The sequence below is a fragment of the Neofelis nebulosa genome, chromosome 1 (genome assembly GCF_028018385.1).
Source record: "Neofelis nebulosa isolate mNeoNeb1 chromosome 1, mNeoNeb1.pri, whole genome shotgun sequence".
Classification (NCBI taxonomy): domain Eukaryota; kingdom Metazoa; phylum Chordata; class Mammalia; order Carnivora; family Felidae; genus Neofelis; species Neofelis nebulosa.
This window is the reverse complement of record NC_080782.1, coordinates 11,784,175-11,812,062: the sequence shown is the minus strand read 5'-3', so window position 1 is coordinate 11,812,062 and position 27,888 is coordinate 11,784,175. Positions and strand designations below refer to the sequence as shown.

Here is a 27,888-nt window from a genome sequence, read left to right as displayed (position 1 = left end):
TGCTGCTGGGAAGCCAGCCTCCTCTGGAGCGCTGCAGGGCGGCTGTTCTGCGGAGACCCACAGACCTCACTCCCCACCCTCACTCCATTCTTTCGTATCCTGTTGCCTTTTCCTCAACATGGAGCTCATCGACTTCTCACATGACCTTTGCAGTCATGTTTCCTGGTCTTAACTCTGGTTCTGTGTGCAAAGCCAAAGCCTGGCACACGCACTCCCTTGAAATACACTGGTGGTCGCTGCAGCGTCCCTTCCCCTAACTTTACATTGTCTTATTATATGGCTGCGGTTCTTAAGACAAGGAACCAGAGAATCAAAACGCGAATGCAGGACACTGCTGTTTTCTTGAATGGTCTGAACCCCTCCCCCACCCCGCAATTAAACCTGAAACAGACCCGAGGCCAACTCAGATCATAAGAAGGTGTGTGGCACAGATCCCTTTAGGCCATTTACATGCCGTTTACAAGAAAGAAAGGATAAGCAACAGCAGTTCCCAGATATTGAGAATGCCCCCAGCCGCGCAATCAATCAACACGAGCGCTTCTCGTCCCGTTCCGAGAGCCCCCCTCTCCCAGGCGGGCAGCGGATAGCACAGGCCAGCGTTAAAGCACAACACACTGCCGTCTCGAAGCATGCAGCCATCGCCCCGGCAGCCACCAGAGAGAACAGAGCCGGGGGAGCGGGCTGGAGGGGCGTGCACGGCAAGCGTGCGTACCTAGGTCGAGGATCCAGTACTTGCAGGTGCCGGGCGGCCCGCCGCTGCCGTAGGCCGAGCTGACGGAGGGCAGCGAGTCCAGCGCGTCCACCGGCTTCATCCCGTTCGGCATGGTGGGTGCCGGGCGGACTCGAGGCTGCAGGCTCAGGGCTCCCGCCCTGCCTATCCCGGCCAGCAGCCGGAGGCACCCGCTCTCTCGCAAAGCCGGCAAACGGCTCGGCAGGCACTGGGTGGGGGGGGGGGGGGGGGGGGGGGGGCAGGCGAGGCGGGCCGGGACCCGAGCGGGGGGGTGGGGGTGGGGGGCGCAGGCTGGCAGGCTGGCGGGCAGGGACCGCGCGGCCCCGGGGGCCCAGCCGTGGCCGGCGGGCGCAGCTCCTCTCCCGTGGCCGGCCGCTCCCTCTGCCTCGCCTCTGAGCGCCGCTTTACAGTTGGGTCTCACATGTGGGAATATCCAGACGCTGCGGATTACATTCTACCACAGTGACTCTAGTTGGAGCTCAAGGAAATTCTGAGGGCGCACTGTGAGCCAGATGTTTCTGCTCTCCTCCAGCGGCCAGAGCTGTGATTTCCTCACTCACTGAAATGCCAAGTGACGGACGCCCTCCCCACGCCAGGCTTCCTGACTTGGGCTTTGTGTAGGTTTGGATGGAGGTCTTCTCGGAGACATACAATAAATAGTGCCTCCTGATGTGACTTGATAACCAAAAGACACGCAATTCGGTCTACAGCCAACCGGTTACATCACTGGGCTAAAATGCCACTCCTCGCTTATTAGAAACATAGCTTCCCTCTTCCTTACAGGCAGCAGCCGCACAAGTGAAAATAAATACCTTTACTCGTGATTCGTAAAGGCCTTTTTAGCGAAGCATCTTAAAAGCTCGTTTCTGTCCTTTTCGGAAATGGGATATTTTCTTTAGCCTACATAAATTCTTACTCTTTATTCGAAAGTTCTCACGGGTTCTCTCCCTCGTCTCCCACAGCACTGTGGCTTTGTAGGCGATATTCCACTGTTTAACCACCATGAAGTCTGACTGTCCGACTCCTGTGTGAGAGTACTCGCGCTCCTGTTCCTCATTCATCTGAGAGGCAAGCACGGTGCTCTCCAAACTGTGATGGCCCATCTCCTGCTCTGAGGCAGTCACCTGGAATATTCTTTCATACACTCTGAAACTGTAATGTGGCTCTCTGTTACTTAAACGTTTTCTGAAGGGGTGTTATTTGTTGAAGCCGACACTTAAAACCAGGCACTACCCTCCTGAGTTATTAGTAATTCTCCTATCTCTGTTTTATCTAACCTAACAGTACGGATGATTCTGTGTTGTTTTAATGCTTTGCTAAGAAAAAATGTCTTTTTAGTTCCCCGGTTGGAAGTGCAACTTGTATTCTCCCTCCGCCACCACCCACACTAGTTGTGAAGTGAATTCAAAAAATTCTCAAAGTATAAAATGTGAAAACAGCATAGACTTCTAGTTTCTTTCTCAGTTTCATACAATTCACAACTACAAAAAAAGCATAAACCCATCGCACCCGAAGAAAGCTGTCTGGAGTACTTGTAACACCTCCCTAAAACAAACTGCCACGAAGTAGGATTTGCCTCCTGTTCTTCTTAAAAGACCAAAAGCAAAGCCTAAGTTTGTTTTTCCCTATAAACGGTCCCGTGATAGATCCAGATGGCGTACTCAGGCCAGGACCAAGCAAGAGGCGGAAATCTGCACAGAGCACTTTTTATGCAAGTAAACTTTATTACTGAATAAATAATCTTCTCTCTTATTGGCAGAAGAAAAAGAAAAAAAAAGGCAGTAAAAATTATGTGCTAAAGGAAATCAAGTTAATTGACATTCTAAGGTTTCATTTACTACAACCTTTATTAAATACTTTACTTTGTCCCTTTCCAAAAATATAGACTGCCAAGCAAGGGCTATTAATTTAAAAAAGTAAAAAAAAAAAAAAAAGAAAAAAGAAAAAAGAAAAAAAAAGCTGTCAGGGAAAATGATTATGGGTAATATTATGTTCTCTAGTAAGAGGAAGGGGATGATGCTTAAAAATGAATACTACAGTTTTGGCTGAGACATGTGTGAAATTTCCCCAGGAATTGCCTTCTTCAAAATGTCAAGTTCACATGTGTGAGAGAGATGTAACACAGAGGGAAACGGGGAATAAAGGCAGGCAGGCTTCCATCCCCCCTTCCATGTGTGAAAGTGTGAGGTTATCGTAGTGTTTACTAGTAACGTGGCACTTTATAAAGTACGTAAAGATAAATTATATGACGTGAAGGTGCTGCCTGACCCCCACCCGGAAGGAGTGATGATCTAACTCTCCGGATCCACAGGCATGGAACCAACTGAAATGCCGACGTCAGTGAAGAGTGCCGAGGCAAAGTGGGGAGAGAACCCTGACCGTGGGGCAAAAGCTTCCTGGAAGTAGGTTTTGAACTCCAAGGCCGATTCCTGCCTGGGTAGTGTGACCGGGATTTGCGGTACGAGTCTGAACCAAGTTCACGTGAGAAAGACCCAGGGTGGCCCCGGCAGCCTGCGGGCAGAAACGCTTGGTGGGCACGGCGGCCACGTGTGGGGAAGGGACGGCGGGGAGGACAGAGGCTGGGGACCTCACTTTCTTGGAGCAGCTGGGAAAGAAGGGAGGTTGGGCCGCAACCGGCAGGGAAATCGGAAGCGACCGAGAAGTCGGAGAATGTGCGGGATGGGGTCAAAGCTCTGGGCACAGGGGGAGCCTGCCTGCCGTGTGAGGATTCTATCACGTGGGGAAAGAAACGGACGGGGGGCTCAGTCTCGAACAGACGGAGACGCCCTTTGCGAACAAGGAAGGCATGTAAACTGACTAAACGTGGTGGGTTAAAGACAAACATTTTAGGCATTTGGTATTTTTGATAGGTTATGGATATTTCTTTGATAGCTAAACACAGAATTAAAAGTGTCACAAAGAAAAGGGAAGTTCCACTGCCGAAGACAGCGCCTTCCAAAACGTTACCCGAGGTTGGTCTGTGAGGATCCAAGGCCAGGGGTGCAGGGAAAGTGAGCGGGAGAGACCTGTGTGTCAGAAGGTTGAGCGCTGACTCTTGGGGCCACGGTTATGTTTCAAATCCCCCCAAAACAAATCATTAAGATCAACTAGGTCTGGGGTGCCTGCAAATGTGTCCTCAAAATGTAAGGTAAACACAGTCACAAAGGATCTAGCCATATTACAAAGGAAAACATAGCCACACTAAAGGAAAGCGCTTACCTAAGTAACTTTGAAAAACCATATTTTGATTCCAAACTGTAAAGCCAAAGACAAAAGACTTGTAAGTTTTTGTCTTACAGAGGTGTGGGTCGGCAGTGAGAACAGGTGGAGTTCAATCTTCTAAAGTCAAGTCATTTTAGGTAAAGAAAATATTCACTTTCCAAGGAGGAAAATCACAGCCTTTTCTCGTAGGATTCAAAGTATGTAAGTATTAAACAAATTTTTTAAATGTTTATTTATTGTTTGTGAGAGACAGAGTGTGAGCGGGGGAGGGGCAGAGAGCGAGGGAGACACGGAATCCGAAGCAGGGTCCAGGCTCCAAGCTGTCAGTACAGAGCCCGACGCGGGGCTCAAACCGACGAACTGCAAGATCATGAGCCGAAGTCGGACACTTAACCAACTGAGTCACCCAGGTGCCCATCGTATATTCTGAATGATGAGATGCAGGTGTCTCACTATCAGAAAGGAAGGTTTCAAGCAAGGAGAGGTGAAGGACTAGAATGAGCCCTGTGTTGCCGAACAGGAGTTGGAGGTCTCAGTATGACATCAAGTCCCGTTTCTTTCTATGCGTGCTTACGTGGAGAGACAGAGTATATGAGTGTAGACACGTGTGTGCATATGGGTAGGTACACATACATGTCCACTGAGAAGACCTTAGTGCTTCATAGCGTTCTCCGAGAAAAAGAACCGAGACTTCTCAGAGAAACGGTTGATCTAGGGTTGCAGCAAGGAAAACACAAGAGGAGCCGGAAAACCTCGTAGTGTCAGAAAGCAAGGAAGCAAGCAAAAAACGATGGGGCATGTCCAAAGTGCACAAAGGCCCACTTGAAGGAGCTCCTAATGGCCGAAGCTCGAACAATCTGAGTAACAAATAAATAAGGACAATATTGGATTATGACTCATGGAATGAAATAAGTGCCCATGACTCCACACTGATGCAATTAACTGAATAAATAAGCAAATGGGGCAGAGGGACAGCCCTTCCTTTCAGAATTCTAATTAATAAATTTAAAAGATATGAGGGAGACGGGGAATCACCAGTAGGCAAGCAGCACAATAACGATGGTTCTGGGTGAGAACCACTGACGAATGCTAAAACGAGTGGGTAAAGGCAGGATGAGAAACAGTATTTGCATAGTTTCAAAATAACTCCCACAAGGTACTATTTACAAAGAGAAGAACAGTAACTTTACAGCGAAGCAATACTGCAGTCACCACTCTAACCAGGTGACCAAGGTCACCACCACCAGCAGGGACACACATCAGGATCCTCCCGAGCCCCCGGGTAACGCACGGAGATGCACGGTGTCATTTTTGTGGTATTCTTGCCACAAGTGCACGCACCACATTCAGTCATGAGAAGACATCTGATCAACAAACCCAATCTGAGGGACCGCTTACAAAACAAAGAACTGGTAAGACTTCAAAGGTGTCAAGGTCACGAAAGATTACAAAAAAAAAAAAGGCAGAGGAACTAGCACAGATTGGAAACGAAATTCGACACGTGTCTTGGATTGGACCCTGAGGCAGGCAAAAAGACCTTAAGGCAAACCTGAAACAAGAGCTGTGGCCAATTAACAACTGCATCAAGGCTCCTGGTCACCGAACCAGGGTCATGTGCCGTGTGCCAAGGGGGGTGGGGTGCACTAGGCAAAGGGGGTGCAGGGATTCCTTGTGCTATTTCTGCAGCTTTTCTGGAAGTCTAAAATGACTTCAAAATAAAACGTTTTAAAAAACAAATTCAGCGTTCTGGTTGCATAAATACAAAGAGCTAAAGAAACTGAGAGTGTGGGACAAGTTACTAGAGAAAAATAGGCAGATTCAGAGGAGAATTTCTGTGGGAAAAGAAACATATTAGACAAATTCATGGCCTGTGAAAACAGGTATCTATGGTTTACTGAAGAAATATACTGTAGGAATATAAAATCACTATCTGCCGGCATATTTGTAGGGCAAAACTTCAACAATTTCATTCTCATGATTTAAGTTGGTTTGAAAGAAATTGTTTTGGTCAAAACACTCCCGAAAAATCAGTTTTAATGTAACTGTCTCCTGCGATGACCATTCCTCAAATATTTCAAATTAGAACTTCAATGTTCAAGGGCCTATTATTAATCTATCCAAAAAAATATGAAGGTCATTTTTGCAAAAGGAGGTCTTAAGAAACAAACAAAAAAAAGGGTGGGGGGGAAGGTCATATACTAACGGTGCTTTTATTTTCATTTTTTTTAAAGCTTATTTATTTTTGAGAGACAGAGGGCAGGGGCGGGGGGAGAGAAAATCCCAAGCAGGCTCCATGCTGTCAGTGCAGAGTCTGACGAGGGGCTTGATCTCACAAACAGTGAGATCCTGACCACAGTGGGAATCAAGAGTCGGATGCTTAGCCTACTGAGTCACCCAGGCACCCCACAAATGGTGCTTTTTTTTAAATGTTTATTTTTGAGACAGAGAGAGACAGAGCATGAACGGGGGAGCGTCAGAGAGAAAGGGAGACACAGAATCCGGAGCTGTCAGCACAGAGCCCAACGCAGGGCTTGAACTCAGGGACTGTGAGATCGTGACCTGAGCCGAAGTCAGACGCTTAACTGACTGAGCCACCCAGGTGCCCCCCCAAATGGTGCTTTTAAAGTCAGAACTAAAAACATACGTAAAAAGAAAGCTATTTCTGGAGCGCCTCAGTGGCTCAGTCAGTTAAGTGACCGACTCTGGCTCAGGTCATGATCTTGCGGTTCATGAGTTCGAGACCCACGTCAGGCTGTGTGCTGGCCGCTCAGAGTCTGGAGCCTGCCTCAGACTCTGTGTCTCCCTCTCTCTCTGCCCCTCCCCTGCTCATACTCTTGTCTCTCTCTCTCTCTCTCTCTCTCTCAAAAATAAACATTAAAAAAAAATTTAGAAGAGAAGCTTTTGTAAAACTAGAATTCAGATGAGCCACAGGGTCTAAAGTCTTTCTATTCCAAAGAGGAAACATACATTAATAATTAGGCAGCTAAAATACGATGAAAAGGTCCCCCAAAACCTCAAAGGCAAAAGATGGAATATGCAGCGCATTATCGACTACATTTTGATATTGAGACCCTAATGACCTAACTCTGAGGAATATTATCTATAATTTCCTCTCAAAATTACTAGTGTCTTCCTGAGACTTGAACGCCCTTCATAACCCTGCTGAGTTTTTGGTAGCCTCTCTTCAAGCTGGCTCCGAACCCCAATTACAGGAGCCACACGGGTCCCACAGTCATGGACACGGGGATCTTGGAGCCCACGCTTCCTAGGACAGCGATTCCGGCCCGCTCCCCGTCCCCGGCGTCTCCCCTCTGCGCAGCATGTCCGCGGCGCTGGCCTCCAAACAGCTGCGGCACCCGGGTCGGGCTTCTCAGGTTCCACGCACAAAGATACTCCTGTTTAGAGGGTGTTTTGTCCAGTTTCTTAGCCCACAGATAACACCGCCCGCTCTGGAGGGAGCGGGTGGGATGACTAAGTCCTGCTTCTTAGGGCTCCATTCAGCACATTATTTCCTGCTGCTTTCGAGCACAGTTGCCAATCCACAAAAGCACCTTTATTGAGGCATTCAAACGCTACCTCTGGGTGCCAAAAATTCGATAGGCTCCTTTTCATTGCTTTCCTTACTATCTTTTCACAAACGATGTGAGTTTTTCTCTTACTGTAACAAAACACACATTCAAGTACTCCTTTTTTACGTTTCACTTTAACTCACTGTGTGACATTCTCTGTTTGCATCAGCACTGTGGGTTATTTGCAGAATGGCAACATGAGATGGGAAACCTCACAAACGTGTTCCCTAAAAAACAACAGAAACAACAGTGCTCAAAAAATTAGAGCAATGTCACCAACCCCTTGTGGCCAATACATGCTCTGATGTCCCAGTTCTGCTAAACTTGAGTGGGGTACAGACCACAAAACCACCGAGGGAGGGAGAATGGGAAGACCCGACAGGAAGCCTACGTCCCCAGAGTTTGCAAGAAAAACCAAGTGACAGGTTTTGATTGTTTTCAGGGGGCTGGTGGGGAGAAAATTCTTCCTTTTGCGAACGGTGGTTCCATTCATTTATCACAAGATGCTCACTGCGGATACAGCCCGGTGCTCCGCTAGAGGAGGGGGAAGATGAGAGAAGTGTCTCAAAGGAAAGAAAAGAAGGGTGGGTTCCCAGGAAGAGGACCTCTTTGCGTGATGGAAGGCAACTGGAATTATCATCATTTAAATGAGGAAGTCAAAACGGAACCGTCTCAGACAAAGGGATTGCCGGGGGGGTGGGGGGGGGGGGTGGCGTGGGCTCTCAGGAATGTACCTATGGCTCCAGGAAGGCACGGTCTTGGGGACAGCGGGCTCTGGAGACCAGCTTCTGGAATCCGCTCTTCCACCAACGATGGCTGGTCTCAGGCACCTGAGTTTGTCTGTAGAAGCTACACCTTCTTCCCTGGACCAAAGGTTCCTTCCGGCTTGTGTGGAGAGCAGGATGCACAGTGGTCAAGAACTTGTGGCCAAGTTAATTCCTCTATGCCTCCACTTTCTCATCATCAAATGGGATGACAATGGGGGCACTGGGGTACATCTTGAGGACTAAATGTAGAGAAGAGCAGCACAGTGCCTGGCACACCGCAAGCCCTCAACACATCCCCTCCGTTACGGGGCTCCAACAGTACCCTTTGCTATGGGCCGACTGGCCCCCCCGCCCCCAAATCCGTATGTTGAAGTCCTGACCCACAGTTCCTAGGAATGTAACCACAGGTGGAGACTGGGCCTTTAAAGAGGTGACTGGGTTAAAATGAAGCTGTTAGGGTGGGTCCTAATCTGACTGGAGTCCTTATAAGAACAGGAACTTTAAACACACAGAGGCACCAGGGACGCGCACACAGGAGGGCCATGCGAGGACACGGCAAGAAGATGGCCGTCTGCAAGCCAGTGAGGGAGGCCTTAAGGAAACCGGCCCTGCTGGTGCCGTCGCCTTGCAATTCCAGCTTCCAGAACTATGAAAAAATAAATTGCTGTTGTTGAAGCCATGCAGTCTGTGGTATTTTGGTAACCAGAGCTGACTAATACACCCCTCCTCCCTTGTCTGGTAACAATCTGCTCCCCAACCCAGGGCTGGAATGGTCTGATTATTCCTGAGACAGGAGGAAACTAATCTCTAAGAACAGCACATCAGTATTCTTTCCTTCTAGTAGATTCAAAGCTCTACAGACTCAGGAAAAGGGGTGGGAAAGGAAAAGATGCAAGGGGACGCACAGGGCTACATTACCATTAAAAATAATACAGAATTCCAGAGCTGCCTTGCAAATCAGCCAAGGCAAATGAGCCTGTTTAAAGCCCTCTTAAATCTTTGAAAGGGTCTCTCAAATAATACATATGTTGGGTCCCCTCCTGTCCTGAGCGTGACTAGAAAAGTTGTGGGAAAATGATGACCCCCTGGAATTGTCAGCCTTATGGAATTACCAAGCTGTCCAAAGCAATCCTGTCCCTGCTGGTCAGACTACACTAAAACGCTCTCAACGGCTCAGACACTAAAGCAACTTGGAAGATTCCAGGGTTGCCCTGCTCTGGTCCACACAGAACACCAGGAAGGGTCCTTCTTCCAGACAGGAAGGATCCTTCTTCCAGACAGAGCTGGCTGTGGGGGCGACAGTTGAAAGGTCAGCCTCCTTAACCGTCTGACTGACCTCCAGCCCTGCACAGCCCAGTTCTGTCCCCTCCAAAACCCTCCTGTAGTGTCAATAAAGAAGGAAGCAACTTTTAGGTTGGGGAGGTATTTAAAAACAGTATTTTTCAAAATTCATTGTGAAAGGTTAATGATAAACTGAATCCTTCAGAAAGTTGCAGAGAACGTACGGAGGCTTTAAAGCCCCTTATAAAACCCAGAGACAGCGCCATTTCAGGAATGTGTTTCTCACAGGTGACGGTGTGATTTGGACTCCTGAGTGGCTCTGCACAAAGGGGAGGCAAAACAGAGGCACTACAAACAGCTGTTGATTCTCTGGAAGCTTCTACCACCACTTAACACTTAGTGGCAAACTCCTAATTGGCACCCTTTCGACTCAATCTGGAATAAAAGCAGATACTGGTGAAATATTACTTACAGTAATATCCCATAGTATGCTCCTGCATGGAGTCCTGTGGAATATGGCCATCAAAATCTCACCTCGCTCGAGTCACACAGAAACTTATGATTTAATTTATATGAATGACTTTAAAGAGAGACCTTGGGGCGCCTGGGTGGCGCAGTCGGTTGAGCGTCCGACTTCAGCCAGGTCACGATCTCACGGTCCGTGAGTTCGAGCCCCGCGTCGGGCTCTGGGCTGACGGCTCGGAGCCTGGAGCCTGTTTCCGATTCTGTGTCTCCCTCTCTCTCTGTCCCTCCCCGTTCATGCTCTGTCTCTCTCTGTCCCAAAAATAAATAAACGTTGAAAAAAAAAAAATTTAAAGAGAGACCTTATTCAAAGGTCCCCCCCCCCACCCCCTTAAGTGGGTAAAATGAAATGAGAGAACTCAAGGGGTTTGGTACAGATCCCATTTTCATGACTCCTATTGAAATTAAAAAATATATAAAACAAAATGTCGTTATATAGCACCTTTATGATGTAGTTATTTTTCTGATGTAGTTAATTTATGATGCAGGTGATTCTTCTTCAAAAGTCTGCTTCCATGAGTGCATTTACCCTTCAACCCGTGCACTGGACTTTGAGAATTCCACCTCACAGTAAACCTGTGCAGGGAGCAGGGTGACGGCATGCACAGCACACGGCCACAGTGTGCCTGTGACAGCAGGGGACTGCCTACCGCATGGCATGGCCCACGTGCACCCCCGAGGGACGCACCAGGTCCAACACACCCATCAGAAGGAACGAGGTTATGCCGTTTCTAAAAGACACGACCGACTGAAAAAGGCCAAAATATGCTACCTTTCCCGTAAGAAAACGGAGGCAAGAATAAGTGAATGTTTGTACTTGCTACACAAAATACCAGAAGGAGGAGGAAGAAATGAATAAAATGGTCATCCTTACTCCTTACACAGCCGACGGGACTGGGAGTAAGACTTCTCAGTTTACACCTTTTCGCGATTTAATTTTTGGTGCGAAATGCAAAACGTCTACAAGTAAGGTTTAAAATCTGGCTTTTTCTTCTATTGCTTAGAATGGAAGTTCTGAACGTGGGGTTGCTGGAATTGCATGCAAGTTGTACAGCCACGTTCATTTTCCTGGGAACAGGCACCAGAGCTCTCCTCACGCACTTGTGCTTCCGAACCTGTCAGGGCCCACTTCCCCAGAATCAGCTGGAATTCCTGAGGTATTTTCCCTTCTCCTTGCAGGGGCAGCTCGACTTTAAGGATTTACGGTCAAATCTACCAAAATTCTCACCATTCATGGGAAAGTGAGTGCTGGGAACATAATTACAAAGTCATCTCATGCTTCTCTGAACAGAAGGAACAGAGAGGCAAAAGCCAAAATACACTTGGGTTTGGCTGGCACACACTTCCTAGGTGCTATTTTATCAGGTGTTCTCAGAGCCAGGAGCCACTAAATAAATCGTGGAGACAAGAGCAAAGTTAGTCTGACCGAAATACTGTTGTTTCCCACTGTGGACAGCATCTATTCACGTTCAAAACACTAATGAAAACCAGCACACTGTACTCTTACACAATTGCTTACCAAACACATCATCTCTGTAATTTCCCCCAGCTCCTGCAGACCCTAATGAGAGTGAATACATTTAAAAGAGAAATCCCAGTTTGTCTAATAAATTGCAATGTCTGAAATGCACAAATGTCAGAGAGGAGGCAGCTGGAAAACTGCGGTCCAGAGAGAAGCGGGAAGCAGACGCCTGCCTTGTACCTGCAGCCACACCCCCAGCCTGTGCAACACGCTGAGGAGAGCGGCCTCCGACGGCCCCTGGTGATCCCTTCTCCCCTGATTAGGTTTCTTTCCCTAAACACTGTGCCGTGGCCGTTTAAAGCAAGTGTGGGAAGACGGTTTTCTCATTGTTTATGACTGTGCTATGTATATAATTTTGTGATCATCTTAATATGGACGCTGTCAATACCTGCTCATGGTTTTTTCCTGTTTTAATAAACACTTTAATGTAAAGTTGGAACATGAAAATACCTCCAACATGAAGCATTCAGAGAGTAATGGCCCACTTGTGAGGCTCCATAATTACATGCTGCACAGAACACGGTCCTTAATCACAGGTCTTGGACGGATCACCCCGTTGTGGCTGCAGGGGGCTCAGAAGAGGGACCACTCTTTGTTCTTGGTGTGGTTCCTCTTCCCACAGGGATTTACATTAGCAGCTGTTCTGACTGACTAAAATCTGCTCTTTTCCAAGCTAATTTTTTTGAAAAAGTATATATGCCTTCCATTATATATATTTTTAACGAGTATGTGGGCAGATATAGGTTTGAAATGCATATGCCTGGGGTGTGTTTTCTGATTAACAGTGGCGATCTGGCATTAAGTAGATGTCTAAATACACCAAAACCACAATAGAGTCAACCACATTTTTTAACAGCACTAATGCCTTCTCGAGGCCCTCCATTTTTTGAAAACTCACGAGGTCATTTAAAAGTCACTAAGCAGTTATAAGAGGTAGGAGGCTGATTCCCCTTTGGGGCCGAGTGTTTCACGATTTGGGAAACTCACGTGTGAGTTGAACACAATTGAACCGACTCATCCCCAGTATCCCGGGGGAGATGCAAGAGGCCTCCATCCTTGGGCAGGGGAGCTCTATTCTTGGTCACGGAGATGTCTAGAGAAGCACCTCAGTCTCGCAGAGCTGCCGTTTCTCTGGGCGGTGGTCGGGGCGGGGTTGGGGGCGGGGATGGAGAGCACAGGACGAGGCCATGGCTCCTGTGAGCACAGGACACGATGTCCGTCTGTCAGCTGCCCCGTACTAGGCTGATGCAGTGCTGGGAGCCGGGAAAGCGGTTTGGACAGGGGTGAGGAATCTTAGTATCTGCTTGTATTCTGAGGAGGGAAAAGCTTCCACATACCCTTGGAGCTCGGGGCCAGCAGACCACGGGCACAGGCTGGGAGTGCAGGCGGGAGAAGGCGGGGAGTCCCTGGGAGAGGACACGCCTAGTAGCTTTCCGAGTCGTTCCCTTCCACTACCTGCAAACCTCTAGGAAGGTCCTGTCACCTGGTCTCATTTCCATAAAAGGGGACCAAGGGACATGGGAGCTGAGACGATGGAAGAGACTTGGCCTCCTCCCAAAGCTGGGGAGGGGGTGGTGGTGGTGGTGGGGCGGCCACAGACAGAGCCAACAGCTCACAGGGCCCGGATGCTGAGGCGGGGAGGCTGAAGACAGGGCCCAGGGGAGGGGATGGCCCCGGAGGGGGGACGACAGGGGCTCACGTGCACTGCATTTGGTGCCTCAAGGTAAACACGTATTAATTTTACATATAGTGGTTATGGTCAGGGGTTCCCCGAGAATCAGACGTGGAGCTTTGACCTCCAGGCATGCCCATGTCTCTCCACCTTGAGGAATGGCCCCATGGTCACAGGAAACATATCCATGCAAAGTGTGAATCTTTAAGGTAAAGGATGCAAAACAGAACGGAACTGGATGCTCATCCCCCATGCAGACCCCTGCTGAGACAGCAGCCCAGCAGAACCCGCCCCCTTTCCGGGCCTCAGCGCAAAGCTCCCCCGGGATGCCCCACGATCCTTTCTCTTCCCCTTCTCTCCGTTCTCACTCACTCTCAGTGCCAAGAAGAGGTTCTCTGCCTCCCTCATCAGTCTTGTTGTTTACAACCTATGTTGTCTGTACCTCCTCAATCACATTTGTAAGTCTGACACCATGTCTGTGCCCAATGCTCGTACTAAAATCTGTTTTAAAGCATTTTCATTGATTTTCTAGGTGTTTCCTTGTGGGTCTTGGGTCCAAGTTCATCTCCCCAGGACCTTCTCAGGTTAGCCTTTGTGCTGTAACACTTGTTCACTGCATCAAGATTTATTCTGTTCTCCCCTCACCTCCACAGACTCACTGGATAAATTTATTTTTTTCCTTTGAGATTCTTCATTTACTTGGTAAGAGGAGGCAGAGAATGTCAGGAAGGGGCGAGGGATTAAGACAAACCCCTCCTGTTACCTGACATACCACACTAGGGGGAGAGAGGGCAGGTGCACACGTGGGGTGTGTGTGTGTGTGTGTGTGTGTGTGTGCACGCACACACATGCGTGCGAGGCGCAAGGCCCTGTAGGACACAGCAGGAGGCTGGGAGCGACAGCAAGTCCCTGAAGAAACTTGAGGAGTGCAGCATGAGGGGGTCTGCGTTTCGCTGCAGTAAGGCAGGCGTGAGCACTGGCACAAGGAGGTCTGCGGGCCAGCGTCAGTGGTGGCACTGAGGAAGGGACGGTGTGCCCGAAACGCATGACTCAGGTCAAGGTAACCACGTGTGGTGGCAAGCTCAGGAAACTTGAAACATCCTCACGGGACTCCGTAGCTCCACTTCTGGGTACACTCCCCAAAGCACTGAAAGCAAGGACTTGAGAGATCTGAACGCTCCTGGTCACCGGCATCACTCACGATGACCGGAAGCTGGAAGTAGCCCCGGGGTCCACCAGTGGGTAGGGGGAGAAACAGACGTGGTCTCCACACACAATGCAACACTATTCAGCCTCAGAGCAGAGGGGCATTCTGACATACACAACAATAGGGGTGAACTTGAGGGTGAAATAAGCCAGTGGCAAAAGGAGAAATACTGTCATAGACAGTAGACATAGACACAGGAAGCAGAACCGGGCGGCCCGGGGCCGGGGAGGGGAATGGGAGGATGGAGAGAGCCGTGGACGGGCTGTGGTAATGGGACACGGCAATGGGAATGAACTCAATGCCCCTGAAGTGAACACTTCAAAAGGGTTACGACGGTAACTTTTACGTTATGTGTATTGTACCACGTAGAAAAATAATGTGCGTCACCACCAGCTCTGGGTTCTGGCACCTGTCACGTGCCCCCCGCATGGCTGGGTGACAGCTGGGTTACCCCCTGAACCTACAGCGAAACTCTCAAGCACGATCATTTGGGTTGTGAAGAAACAGAGAAGCTGAACCACTCCGTCTAGAGCAGCATAAAAACGGGGATGTTTTCAACTGGCCTCATCAGAAAAAAAGAACATTTCTGATATTCCTGTTTACTTTCTGTGATCAAGACTAAGTAAACGAATGTAGAAAAGTGACAAGTTTTACAAGTTTGGGCAGAAGGAAAGAAAATCCCTCGGATTTATGAAGAGATTAAAGATGATTACACGGCACCTATTTCGGCAGTAAATCCACACGCGTTACCCAGGGGAGCGTGGGAGGCCGGTGCCCGCCAGGCCGGGCGCCACATCAGACTCGCTGGGCATGGTGTCCGCGTCCAGGCCCTGAGCCCAGAGATTCTGATGGAACGGTGACGGTATAAGCCGCCAACACAAACCAGACCAGATGAGCACGAGGCGTTGCTGAGTCCTTATTCTGCCTCAGCGTGTGGGGTGTCTGCTGAGCCAGTGTCACCGACGCTGTGAAGAAGGCAGACTGGCCACCGGAGCAAAACAGGATTGACACTCGGTCACCAATGTCACCGGTCTACTAAGTGCGCTCTGCCAGCAACCTGCCTGTGCGGGACTCCCCCACAAAATGGAAAGCATTTCTCAACCGAAGAACGTTCACCCTGGAACGTTCGCACCCTGTTTCGGATGCGAAACTATCTCTTTGGAAAACAAACTGAGCAATTACGTTTCTTGTTCACTTAAAATAAGATATATGTGTGTGTGTGTGTGTGTGTGTGTGTGTGTGTGTGTGAGTGTGTGTGTGTGTGTGTGTATACATATATATTTTATATTTATTTTTGAGAGAGCGCAAGTGGGGGAGGGGCAGAGAGAGGGAGACAGAGGATCCGAAGCAGGCTCTGCGCTGACAGCAGTGAGCTCGATGTGGGGCTCGAACTCATGAATCATGAGATCACGACCTGAGCCGAAGTCAGACACTCAACTGACTGAGCCACCCAGGCGCCCCCAAGATAAGTTACATTTCTGATATCTCCCTACATTGCTCAAGTTTACAGAAAATAAAAGCACTTCCGGTCCTCGCGGTGCTTGAAAACCGCTGAGTGAGCACAGGCAGTGCTCACAGTGAGTCCTGGGCCCTTCTTGGATGAGGTGTCTATACTCACATTCACACTGCAGCGTTTCAAGTATCATTCGCAACCAAATAAACAGACATTTGACCTTAACAGGCATGACTTTTACATCTGAAGTGTTCGGAAATCTAAGTTGTTTGGACTAGGGAGTTATTAGATAAATTATTGAAGCAGTAAAGCTGAGATAATTTTGGAATCAGAAATTAGTAAATGTGCCTCCTGCCTGGAAGGTCAGAGCAGCGAATGATGGAAGGCGCTTAAGAAACTATCTGGCGGCTAGAGACAGACACTTGACAGCCTAACTTTCAGGAGTCTGGAAGAACATGGAAGGCGAGACTACCTGCTTTCTTGTCAGGAGGAGACATGCCAGTGACAAGCAGCGAGTTCTCAGAGAGCAGGGGCCACACGTAAGTCCTCACCGCAGCACTCTTCAAGCCCAGCCCGGGGCCCAAAAGTAGATGTCGGGTAGCAGACGTACGTGTGCAAAAGGGCGAAGGGCCCAGCACACCCCAACGTGCAAGCGATCACGGTGGCACACCCACCTTCCCACGTAAGAGCAAGAAGGGTTGTGGGCTGAGCGGAAGCAAATCAAGATCTCCCGTTTCCCCAGGTGGCAGTGGCTTCTTGTCCTGCAAGTCTGTGTCTTTTATTTGGACTTCGTTCCCAGACCCTCATCTATTTGAGGAAGGCCCCTTCTCCTAGGTGGAGACCCCGGTCACTATGGCCAGATTTCCTGGACTTAAACAGGGACAGGATGCTCTGGCAGAGGCCTGTCACAGAGCCCAGAGGAAGATTTCTAATCTATTGCCCCGTTGTCCCAGTCCTAACATAGCAAGTGAGCAATCTTAAGAGTGTCCTTGCATTATAGGAAAAATACAAATGCAGGAAAAATGTTTAAAAATGGGTAAGGTTTCTGAGCTCCCATCTACTGGACGAGCTGTTAGTTCACAACGGGTTTTACTGAATGAAGCAACATCTTCTTGTTCAAGAAAGAGCATGACAGGGTTTCTGAGGGGCAAGGAAGAACTTCTCAGGGGCTAGAGCGTCACAGAATAGGGGAGACAAAAGCCCCAGCCAATAAACTGGTACTTAATTCTAAAAACCAGCAAAAACCCAACCTCTGTAACAACTCTTCAGGACAAAGTCAAGTGTGATAAATACACAGTTCTTTCTTCTTGGCTAGCCTGCAATTGTGAACACTGGGAAGCAAAGAACACACCATGGGAAAGGCACATATAAAAAGAAATCCTGGGGGCGCCTGGGTGGCGCAGTCGGTTAAGCGTCCGACTTCAGCCAGGTCATGATCTCGCGGTCCGTGAGTTTGAGCCCCGCGTCAGGCTCTGGGCTGATGGCTCGGAGCCTGGAGCCTGTTTCGGATTCTGTGTCTCCCTCTCTCTCTGCCCCTCCCCCGTTCATGCTCTGTCTCTCTCTGTCCCAAAAATAAATTTAAAAATGTTGAGAAAAAAAAAAAAAAAAAAAAAAAAAAGAAATCTTTCAGAACGAGTTTTATTTGTGGCTGGAGTTCACCAGGGCTCCTCTGTATAATCAACTCAAGGGGAAAAGTTGTACTTTATTTTCAAGTCAAACTCAAGGACCTAAATATATGATGTAACTTTGGAAACCCCGTGGCAACAGGCTAACCCAGCACAGACCACCCCCCCCCCCCCCCCCCGCCAGTGGCACTCGAGTGCCACCTGACGGGGGGAGTCCAGCGCTGCTCTAACCTCATGGGCAGCTTTGCCAGGAACGAGAGCGGACACCCTGGCCTTTGGCCAAAATCTGAAAATTCTCCTTCTGTTTGGATCCCTGAAGGAATGATAGCTCAATTCTTCTAGTTTCTTACTGGGGTGACAATCAGGTCACTGTTAGGCCCTGAGGGATCTGGAACGCGGTTGTGCCTACAATTAACAAGGTGAGCTAATCAATCAGTAGCTGTGTCCTGGGCAGTCTCATTGAGCTCAACGCGATGAGTGAAACGTGCCTCTGCAGCCAGAAGATGGTCCTCAAGACATGTCATGAAAAATGCAAAGCGGGCACAGATAACAAATGGAGGGAGTGACCAGAATATCCCAAAATTAATAGAAAAAGAACCGGAATATGGCAGAGTATAGGGTTGTTCTCTCAGGAAGAGAAAACAAATTGCATATCCCCAGATCTGCAAGAATCTGCGATTTGCCAGTACTTCAGAGAAATGAAGACTGACGTAATATGGTTCAAAGCAGATGGACTCTACACATTCTGCACTTTTCTGGAAGCTATAAATGACCAGTGTTTCTCAAAAGGGCTTGAAGTCTCAAGTGAGCTTTTCACTGAGATGAAACCAGCATAGCGCAAGCTGCACATGCAATGTCTAAAAATTTTTAGTAGCTACGATTTTAAAAAGTAAAAGGAAACAGGAAATTAAATTAACCATAATAAAACTTTATTTAACTCACTCTATAAAATATATCACCATTTCAACCTATAACGACGATAAAGTAATTACACTTTTTTTTTTTTTTTTTTTTTTTTCATATGAGGTCTTGAAATCGAGCATGTATTTTGTACCTGCAGGACAGCTCAGTTCAGACTGGCCACACCTGAAGTGCTCAGTAGCTCCAAACCTGGACACTTGGGACAAACATGCGCGCATACTGTCACTAGGAGCCCATTACTGACCCATCCAGACACACATGGAGAAACAGTCTTGCCATGGTTACCTTTAAATAGAGGAATCACTAAGGAATGCCAAACGCTGCTTGGTTCAAATGCCCTGTCATTTCAGGGGAAAAGTGCACCTTTCAAAAGCCCCTCCTGCCACAGTCACAGCACAGCCACGGCCCTGCCCACCCGCACCCTCTCCCTGGCAGCCCAGCTCCGTTCCCACTCTGCATGGTGAGCCTGGGCAGTCTGGGATGTTCGCAGATACTTCACAAGGTAGGAGGAGGCCTGGCTGCACTCAGGGCCTGCATGCTTGCTTTTCTGGGATTTCACGGCAACAAAACAAAGAGAGCACAATGTGAAAACCTGATTAAGGAGACGCTGAATATGGTCCCCCCCTCCCTACCTGCTTTCATCACCTGGAGAGGAACCGCACCTTCCGTGTTCTCAATTTATGAACGACACTGGCCCCAGAAGAAGAGCCCTCTCTCTTTTTCCAAACTGATACCATTTTGGCCTGAGTAACAGGTGAAATCTTCACTTCCACTCCAGCTCTTGATGGATTAGAAAAGCCCAGAGACACAGTGATGATGGAGGGAAGCACGAGTGACGAGGAGAGACCATACCCCTCACCAGGCTGCAAAGAAGCAGGGGCAGAAGCTGGGCACGAGCCAGCCGTGCCTCACGATCCCTACCTTTGTGGTTGAAGATGCCCTCCATCTCCATGCTGCTTCTAGAGTGGGCGATGCACAGAGAGCCGCAGGGGACCAGGCCTTCCGCGGCGGGGGACCGGTCGGTGGTCCGCACCAGACACCAGTCAGGCTTGTCGTGGGGCCGCTCCAACACTTCCACGGTCTGGCCACGGCGGATGGTCAGCTCCGTGCTGTTGCAGGCGGTGAAGTCGTGGATGACCACCGTCAGCTCGCAGCCGCCAGAGAGCTGGGGAGGGAGAGGGACACGTCAGTGAGCTCCTGCCACCGCAGCCCCTGCGGGCGAGGCTGAGCTGGGTCAGCAAGAGCCGGGGCTGGGGCAGTGACTGGCCACCACCTGAGTGGGGGCTCTCCGGATGCACTGCCCCTTCGCTTCCCTCTGGAATTACAGGGGCAGTTATTCGCTTTTCCGTGTTTTACTGTATGGCTATGATTTTTGAGGGTTTCACTGTTAGAATCCGATACAATTTTCCATAGGAGCGTCCCTATCTTTTTGTGCCTGAGACATCATTATCTCCCTGCTCAAAATGTGCTATATAATCCTTTTTAAACATAGGGCAAACTAGTAAAAACTGAAGGCTGCTTGGGGGATCACTGCATCATACGGTGACAACATGATAGTTTTACTTGACGTTTCAGTTCCCACTTGGTGTTTGAACCAGGCTATTAGTGGGAGGCTCTCTGGCACCACTTGGTTGAAAAAGGGAGCAGCCGCGCAGCAGGGAGACCGAAGGGGTCATGAGATCCCTACATATGGGCAGTGCATGCCTTATTCTCTCTTCCAGTCCCTCCAAGAGCTCCTCTCCACCCCCCCACCCCCCAGGATACCTCTTAGCGGGCACTCCCACCGGGTCCTTTCCAAGCCGTTCTTCCCATGCCGTGTTTTAGCATGCCATTCCGTACGCTCTGCGGACACTGGCTTACTTCCCTATGCTATGTGCTTTCTGGTCTGAGGCTCCTTTCCGCACCTCTCCCCTCCCACTAAGCTCACTCCCATTTTCTGTAAATTAGAACTCAACTAATTCTTAGGCCCTTTGAAGCACATTCACAAACTCCAGAAAGATACAGTGCCATGATCACTATTTGCCTGTGGCCTGTGTCCCATTTGTCTGCCCCTTACACTGTTCATGCCCCGGGGACAGCATGCGTGTATATATACATATATACATATATACATATATACATATATATATATATATATATATATATATATATGAGCGTCCCTATCTTTTTGTGTATCTTTTTATATACACACACACATATATATATATATGTGTGTGTGTATACATATGTATATATATATATATATGCATATATATGTATATATACGTGTATATATATGTGTATACACACACACACACACACACACACACACACACACACACATCCCTCCTACACAAGAACCTTGTCACCCGCTCCCCATCTTTGGACTGTTTCGCCGGCCCCTCACTCCAGATCGCCCCAGGAGGTTCCAGCTCTGCTGCGTGTCCACCATCCCCCTGTGCGGCTCCGTAACCACATCCCCCTGTGCGGCCCATCACTCCCCACGCAGACATCCCAGATAGCGGCTAGAGAGGACTCTCGTCACTGTTTCGGGCATTTCCCTCCAAAGCAGTGAGTCTAGGACGTGACTCATTACCCGCCTCCCCGATCTGTTTCTCTTCCAATGTTGCCTTTTGGATAATGGTTTCACCATCAAGTCACCCGAGCTAAAAACTCTCTCTCCAAACGCTATCAAATAAGCTTAAGGCCATGGCTCGGATTACTTCTTTCCTCTGCCCATCCGTGCCACGCTTCATTTGGATTTTGCGGTGACCTCCTGGTGGCCTCCCTAACTTCAGGCTCACCTTCCAAGCCATCTGAACGCTGCTGGCAGCTGCCTTTTTGAAATGCGGAGCCTCCCATTCAAGCACCTGACACACGCGTTCCTTCGTGTGGGATTCAAAGCCCCCGAGCCCCCACAGCCAGGTCCCGCCTACCCTGCTGCTTGTCCTCATGTGCTTCACAGCCTGGAGCATGTCTTCCTTGAGGTGGTCCTGCCCTGCACTGTGTCCATGAGATCCGTCTGCTCAGAACCCCCATGTCCCCACTCTATTCCAGGCCCCCTGTCAAAGCCCTCTGAGAAGTTGCTCCTGCACCTGTCTTAGGTTTTTAAATAAATCGTGTCTCAATTCTGAAATGAGCCACGTCTTGGGGGGTGTGTGTGTGTGTGTCTGAGCGCACGCACGTGCCCTTAGCACCAGCAAGGGGGTGCTAAGCGGGTTTGTTATTTCTCTGTGAACTTTCCATGCCTGGTCCGTGAGGGGAGAGATGGGGCCCGTCTCAGTCATCCCCGAGTCCCAGTGCCAACAATGGCAGGCACAGGGATCATACGAAGAGGTTGCTGAATAGCCTTGAAGCCTAGCTCGCCCAGTGCTTTGTATCCCGCAAGCAGATAAACATTTGCGGAAGTGAAAAATGCAAAATGGGCTTGCTCTAAAAATGCAGATGCTGCATTTGAGAAATTGAAATGGAACGTGGGCTTTTCTCCTGTGACTTCAGGAGCGAACTCTGCCTGTGCTCAGTGTGCAGCACACCCAGGCTTCTGTCGCCCTGAAGGGCAGCAGCACAGAGAACACACAGGGACAGAGGAGTAGGCGGGCTGGGCTGTGGCCAGCGGGTGAAGGACCGCCCGGGCCTCCTGCTGGGAAGCAGCCTTGTTCCAGAAGCCTTGCAGATCAGATCCACCCGCAGAGAACTGGGAACCCATGCCTCCTGCACAGGCCCGCAGCCTGCTGGCCCTGTCATGCCCTATGCTGTTCAGTATCCTCCCGTTCTAATAGCCGGTCTTTTGAGAGAAGTTTAGATATTTACAATAAGAAACACATGTCCACAAGACAACCACAGAAAACAAAACAAAACAAAACTCCTCCATAATGCAACACAAATATCGACAAAGTGAACTGTCTTTGCTAGGCCACAGAGGAAATTTCTCACAAATGTTGAATCCCCTTCTAAATTTTATAAATTCCTCTGTGTGAAATCCATGCTAAGTCCTACACGTTTCTCTGTGAACAAAGATGCTCACGTTAAAAGAGTTAAAGGCAGAGGCCCAAGAGAGAGAATTTCCCTTGTAAAACCCTGCATTATGGCATTATGGAAGGGGTTAATCCCTGTAACAAAAACGAGGGCTGTTTCCTGTCCCAGGGAAGGCACGACCAGTGGACAAGGCCCAGTATGGAGACCACATGCTGAGGCCCCTCGGGGCCCATACTTCCTGGGGGCCCCCTTCCAGCCTGCTGGAGCTCCCCCGTGGCCACCAGTGACCTGCCCGTGTGTGCGTGTGTGTGTGTGTACACAGCACAACCCCCGCCTGAGGGCTGCCTTGCCATTTCTCCACGCCCAGCCCTGGGAAGCACAACTTCAGGACACATTATCTCATCACCAGGCCTTTGCTGGCTTCATTCTTGAGCATTTTATTAATTTTTCAGACTGCTCTGAGCCACGTGGTATGTTCTGTGGGTGGGGGAAGGGTGGGAAGGAGAGAAAGGGGCTGCCTGAGGAGGAGAGCTAAGCTCGACTTTATTTCTGGCACGGATGCTTTAGCCCCTTACAGAGTAATCAAACACTATTGGAAACATCTGTGGACTTGACAGAGCATCAGAAATAAAAATCAAGCCTGTTCGGACAAAGAATCTCATACTGAGTTACATACAGTTCTTTTTCAAAGACCTCAGATAACTTACTAACAAATCCTAGTACAAGAATCAGTTTTTAAACAGTACTAAGATTATCGTTTAAAAACATCGCTATCTTTTCGGTTTTACCATGAGAATCTCCTGCACAAATCTTTAAAAAATTTTTTTTTTCAACTTTTTTTAATTTATTTTTGGGACAGAGAGAGACAGAGCATGAACGGGGGAGGGTCAGAGAGAGAGGGAGACACAGAATCGGAAACAGGCTCCAGGCTCCGAGCCATCAGCCCAGAGCCCGACGCGGGGCCCGAACTCACGGACCGCGAGATCGTGACCTGGCTGAAGTCGGACACCTAACCGACTGCGCCACCCAGGCGCCCCTCCTGCACAAATCTTTAAGGGGCGGGGAAGCTAACTGGATGTTTTCTAGAGCACATACGTCCTGTGCATTTCTGTCTCAATGTTCACATCCGAATATTTTAAACCTACGACAAAACCTGCCTTTAAAACCAGTTTGCTGGGGCGCCTGGGTGGCTCAGTCAGTTAAGCGGCCGACTTCGGCTCAGGTCATGATCTCGCGGTCCGTGAGTTTGAGCCCCGCGTCGGGCTCTGTGCTGACAGCTCAGAGCCTGGAGCCTGTTTCAGATTCTGTGTCTCCCTCTCTCTGACCCTCCCCCATTCATGCTCTGTCTCTCTCTGTCTCAAAAATAAATAAACGTTAAAAAAATAAATAAATAAAACCAGTTTGCTAATTAAAAAAAACAAATTTTTTAAAATAAAAGACTTAAAATAACTATTTTGAGGGAGCAATGTAAATCATTACTACCTTGTAAGAATTAAATTCCTGATTGGAAAAAGTTCAGATAACATACATCGTTAAGTATGACCGAGACCGTACTTGTTTTCAGTGATACTGCTACCAACAGTGACCCAATTTCATTACTGTGCTGAAGAATTACCATTCCACTGATCTCGTTTAAAAATTCACTTTCCCTTCCAGCCATACTCCGTGACAGTTTTCCCAGTATCTTTCTCACTTCTGTGTGTCTGAGGGACTTCTAGGAGGGGTTCCTCACCACATGCGTTTAGTTTAGGATTGCAATTTATGAAAATCTGAGTTTCCATGACTCACATTAACTCTTGTGAAATTCACATCAGAAGACAGTTTCCCCCTCCCCCTGATCTTTCGGCCTTTCTCCTTTAAACGACAAATATGGGGACTAAAAAGCATGGCAGTGCAAAGGCCCTCCTTAGCACATGGAGCACGGAAGCCAGCCAGGAAATGCCTCCTCCAAGACTACAAGGGCTACGGAGGGAACTCCAATGACCCAGATGCACAATTAGCAGCATCAAATCAGGGTCCCTTTGCCTGAATTCTCTCCAGAATGACTGAAAATGAACAAGCTGTAGTTTCACCCAAAAGGATGAAACACTCCTCTCTGGTCGCCGGCACGTGAACCTTCAACAATCACCACGCGGCACCGAATTTTATTTTTTATGTTCTCTGGAGAAACCGTGTTATGTCGTTGCTTTGCCTGAACCCAGTTAGAGGCAGTAACGAAAAGAGACCCACAGCTGGGGAATTCTCAGCCCACCCCTCCTCGGAGATGCCCCTCTCTGGTGCATAACGAGGCAGTTGTACAAGAACACACAGTTCTGGAGGGACAACGGCAAACATCTGGTCTGAATAACCGAGCTCCCAGGTGAGTTCTGGGGCAGCTTCTGCCAGAGGAGGAGCGGGCTCTTTACGACTAGCATGGCGGACCACGCAGCCCTTGCTGCAAACGATTCTACTTCAAGAACCGAAGACCAACTCAGGTGGGTGTCTGGCCAATGTTTGGAGAGCAATTCAAAAGGAAAGGGGCATTGTGGTCTAATAAAAGCCATTCTTCCTTAAAGAACAGAGTGTGTCAACTCTGTGAACAGTCACATCCTACAACCCAGTACGGTTCAGTCATTCAGAAACCTCACAAAAGAGTCTTGTGGTTTTGCGGAGGCTCCACACAGAGCAGACCAAAGATTGGCTGCCTGGTTAGAGAGGATGAGAGCACACGGCTCTGTTACTGGCGATGCTCACAAGAGAGGGGCAGCCACTGGCATCTCTAAGAGTTCCCCAAGGAAACGCGTCACATCCCTGGCTCTCACCCACCCAAGCTTCTCGCCGCGCAACTTCACGGACACAGGGGCGTATCAGCAACCACCTTACCCATGTGAGCAGCCGGGCCCATGCTCACCCCGACCCCGAGGCCAAATCCACGGGAGAACCCTTCACCAAAATTTGCTGAGTTTCAGAGAGGACCACTCTGATGGGCTCTCACACACCGAGCATAGAAATCTGTGAGAACTGAAGAGTGGTTAATATGGTAAATTTTCTGTGGTTTTCACTACACACGCACATAAAAAAAAAAAGTCTGTGAGAAGATTTTTTTTTTCCCCCCAAAGCAGCAGCTTACCATACCCAGTATTTTATCCAGAAAAGAAAGCGGAGTGTGGTACTCAGGGGTGTTAATTCTTTACTGACATTGTCGCACGGTGGTTTTCTGACATGAAAATCATTCTTGGAAGGCCTCCCTGTGTGATATACATGAGGTGGAATGGAAAATTTGATGTGAAAAAGCAAACTTAAAAGCCCCACCTAAGAAAAGGGCAAACTTTGAAGTAAAAAGTGAGGCCAACTGGAGGTGGGACAGCGAGTTCGTACGGGGCTTCACAGAAGCTGACCTGCACTAACATCACGTTTCCCCTCACTCAACACACCAGAACGGGGATGCCAGCACCCGCCGAACAGACCGATGACCAACTTCACTGGTTAACGCAGAGCGAGGCACAGGAGCTGGGAGCAGACAGCCGAACACCACCCGCACTCCCTCAGGCCGCCACGCCCTGGAACATCCGAAACTCTGTGAGACCGCTTCACCCAGAGGAGCCCGCTTGCTGAACTTCCTGAGTGAGCAACACAATCTTTCATCCAGAGAAGTCCCTGTGAAATGACTCCTCACGTCTCTGATGCAGGTATGGGAAGAGGGCAGGTACGACAGCCAGCGACCAGCTGACTGGGCTTCTCGCCAGAAGGAACCGCAGCTGGAGTAAACGCCCTGCCTCCCGTCTGAATCAAACGGGCATCCTCCTACGATGCTTACTTTGACCAGTACCGTCAAATTTACATTAAAAAGCGTTTCTCGATGCACCACTACTTTTATAAACGCTTTTGTTAAATTTCTCTCCAAATTTTGTATTTAAAAAAAAACAAACAAACCAAAAACCTACCTTTTCTTAGAACTGAGGCTTTCTACTTTGGCGTGGGGGATTTTTTTCTGATTAAAACTATCAAAGACTACGCTCCACTTTGCGGTTTTATGAAAGCGCTTAAAACACTTGATAAAAATTACAAAAACCACAGTCACTTAGGAGGACCGAAAACAAAGATTAGCAAAAGGAAGGAACAAAGGCAGGTGTGCTCCGTCACCCTGGCGGGGGCGGGGGCCTGGTCACCCTGCTCATGCCTACATGTTCCGGGCTGGCACACACTGGGTGATCCGCGAGTATCCGTGGACGGACGACCCTATCCTGGGAACGCATGCAGTCGTTTTATGTGCGCGTGGCCACAACGCAGCGAGGTGGGTTAAAGGGGAATGTGTGTGTGTGTGTGTGGGGGGGGGGGGGTATGTTTTGAGCAAGAGTCCCCCTCTTCTTCAGGGACTGCCCATTCAGTATGTGGTATTTTACTGCTGAGCCACCAAAATGCCTAAGTCCAGGCACTAATACTGAGCAATGTATTCTCAAGGCAGCTTCCAGCTCCAAACACACGCAGCTCCAAATGCACTGTGCTCAAGAGCGGGCGGACACGAGGGCAGCGAGGATGACACAGGCAGTAATCTGCAACGGCCAGTAATGAATATCAACAGTCCAGGAATGAGGGAGAAGGCAGCACTTTTGAAGAGGAAGCCGCAGCAACAACTGTGTACGTGCGAGGCAGGCACTGTTCTCAGTACAGGCTCATAGCCCCGAGGTGATGGCACCGTCCCCCAATTAGAGATGAGGAAACTGAGGCACAGAGAGGCGAGGTAACTGCTGAAGGCTGCGGAGAAGCAGAGCCCAGAGATCTGGCTGGCGGGCTCTTCCTTGTTCTTAACCACCTGCTGTTTTGACGTTCAGGACTCTGAGTAACTACTTTGTCACACTCTGAAGCCAGAGTGTCCTGTCTGCGGGGACTAAAACCATGTGCCGTCCTGATGAAAGGCTTCTGAATAAAATGACTCGATTTCATGCCCACACAGGGGAAAACCTACATAAGGTCCTGGGAGGCTTGGGGCTCTGGCAAGGCCAGCAGAGGACCTCCTCTGAGCAAAGCTTCTGGCACCTTTAGCCAGGGGAAGCGGCTGGAGCTCCGGACGGGGGCTCACCTCACTCCTGGCCACGCTGCTCTGTGCCACGTACGCAAGGGACGCAAGGAACACAAGGGACAGGGGCTGGAAGGAAGTGTGTGGTATTTCCTGAGTAGGCTAAACACAAGTTCCCTTTCTCAAAAATGTGAATTCAGCCACAGTTTTAAAAATGTATGCCGCAATTTACATAAATCCACCCAAGTCCCTACTGTTAGAATGTTGCTTCATAGAGAAAGTTGGTTGACTTTTTAAACTACATAGAATCTCATATCCCCAACCCAGTGCTATGTATGTGCTTCAATAAGAGTAACTAAAACCATTTGTTGTTTTTTTTTAAATACGTGGATTCATATATTAATATTATAAGCTTAGGGTAGTTCATGCCAAGTATCAGTCTCAAAT

At 49.0% G+C, this 27,888-nt stretch overlaps 1 protein-coding gene across 6 annotated transcripts in view; it reads right to left on the bottom strand.

Annotated features, from left to right (window-relative positions):
* TRIO (trio Rho guanine nucleotide exchange factor) overlaps positions 1 to 27,888 on the bottom strand; it is a 357,996-nt gene that overhangs the window by 58,899 nt on the left and 271,209 nt on the right. For all 6 annotated transcript variants that reach the window (XR_009257727.1, XM_058715900.1, XM_058715891.1 and 3 more), the window contains exon 34: positions 19,413 to 19,656. Coding sequence is in view for 5 of the 6 variants with exons in the window: in XM_058715900.1 (XP_058571883.1) it covers positions 19,413 to 19,656 (244 nt within the window). In the remaining variant the exon portion in view is untranslated. The remainder of the gene's footprint in view (positions 1 to 19,412; positions 19,657 to 27,888) is intronic.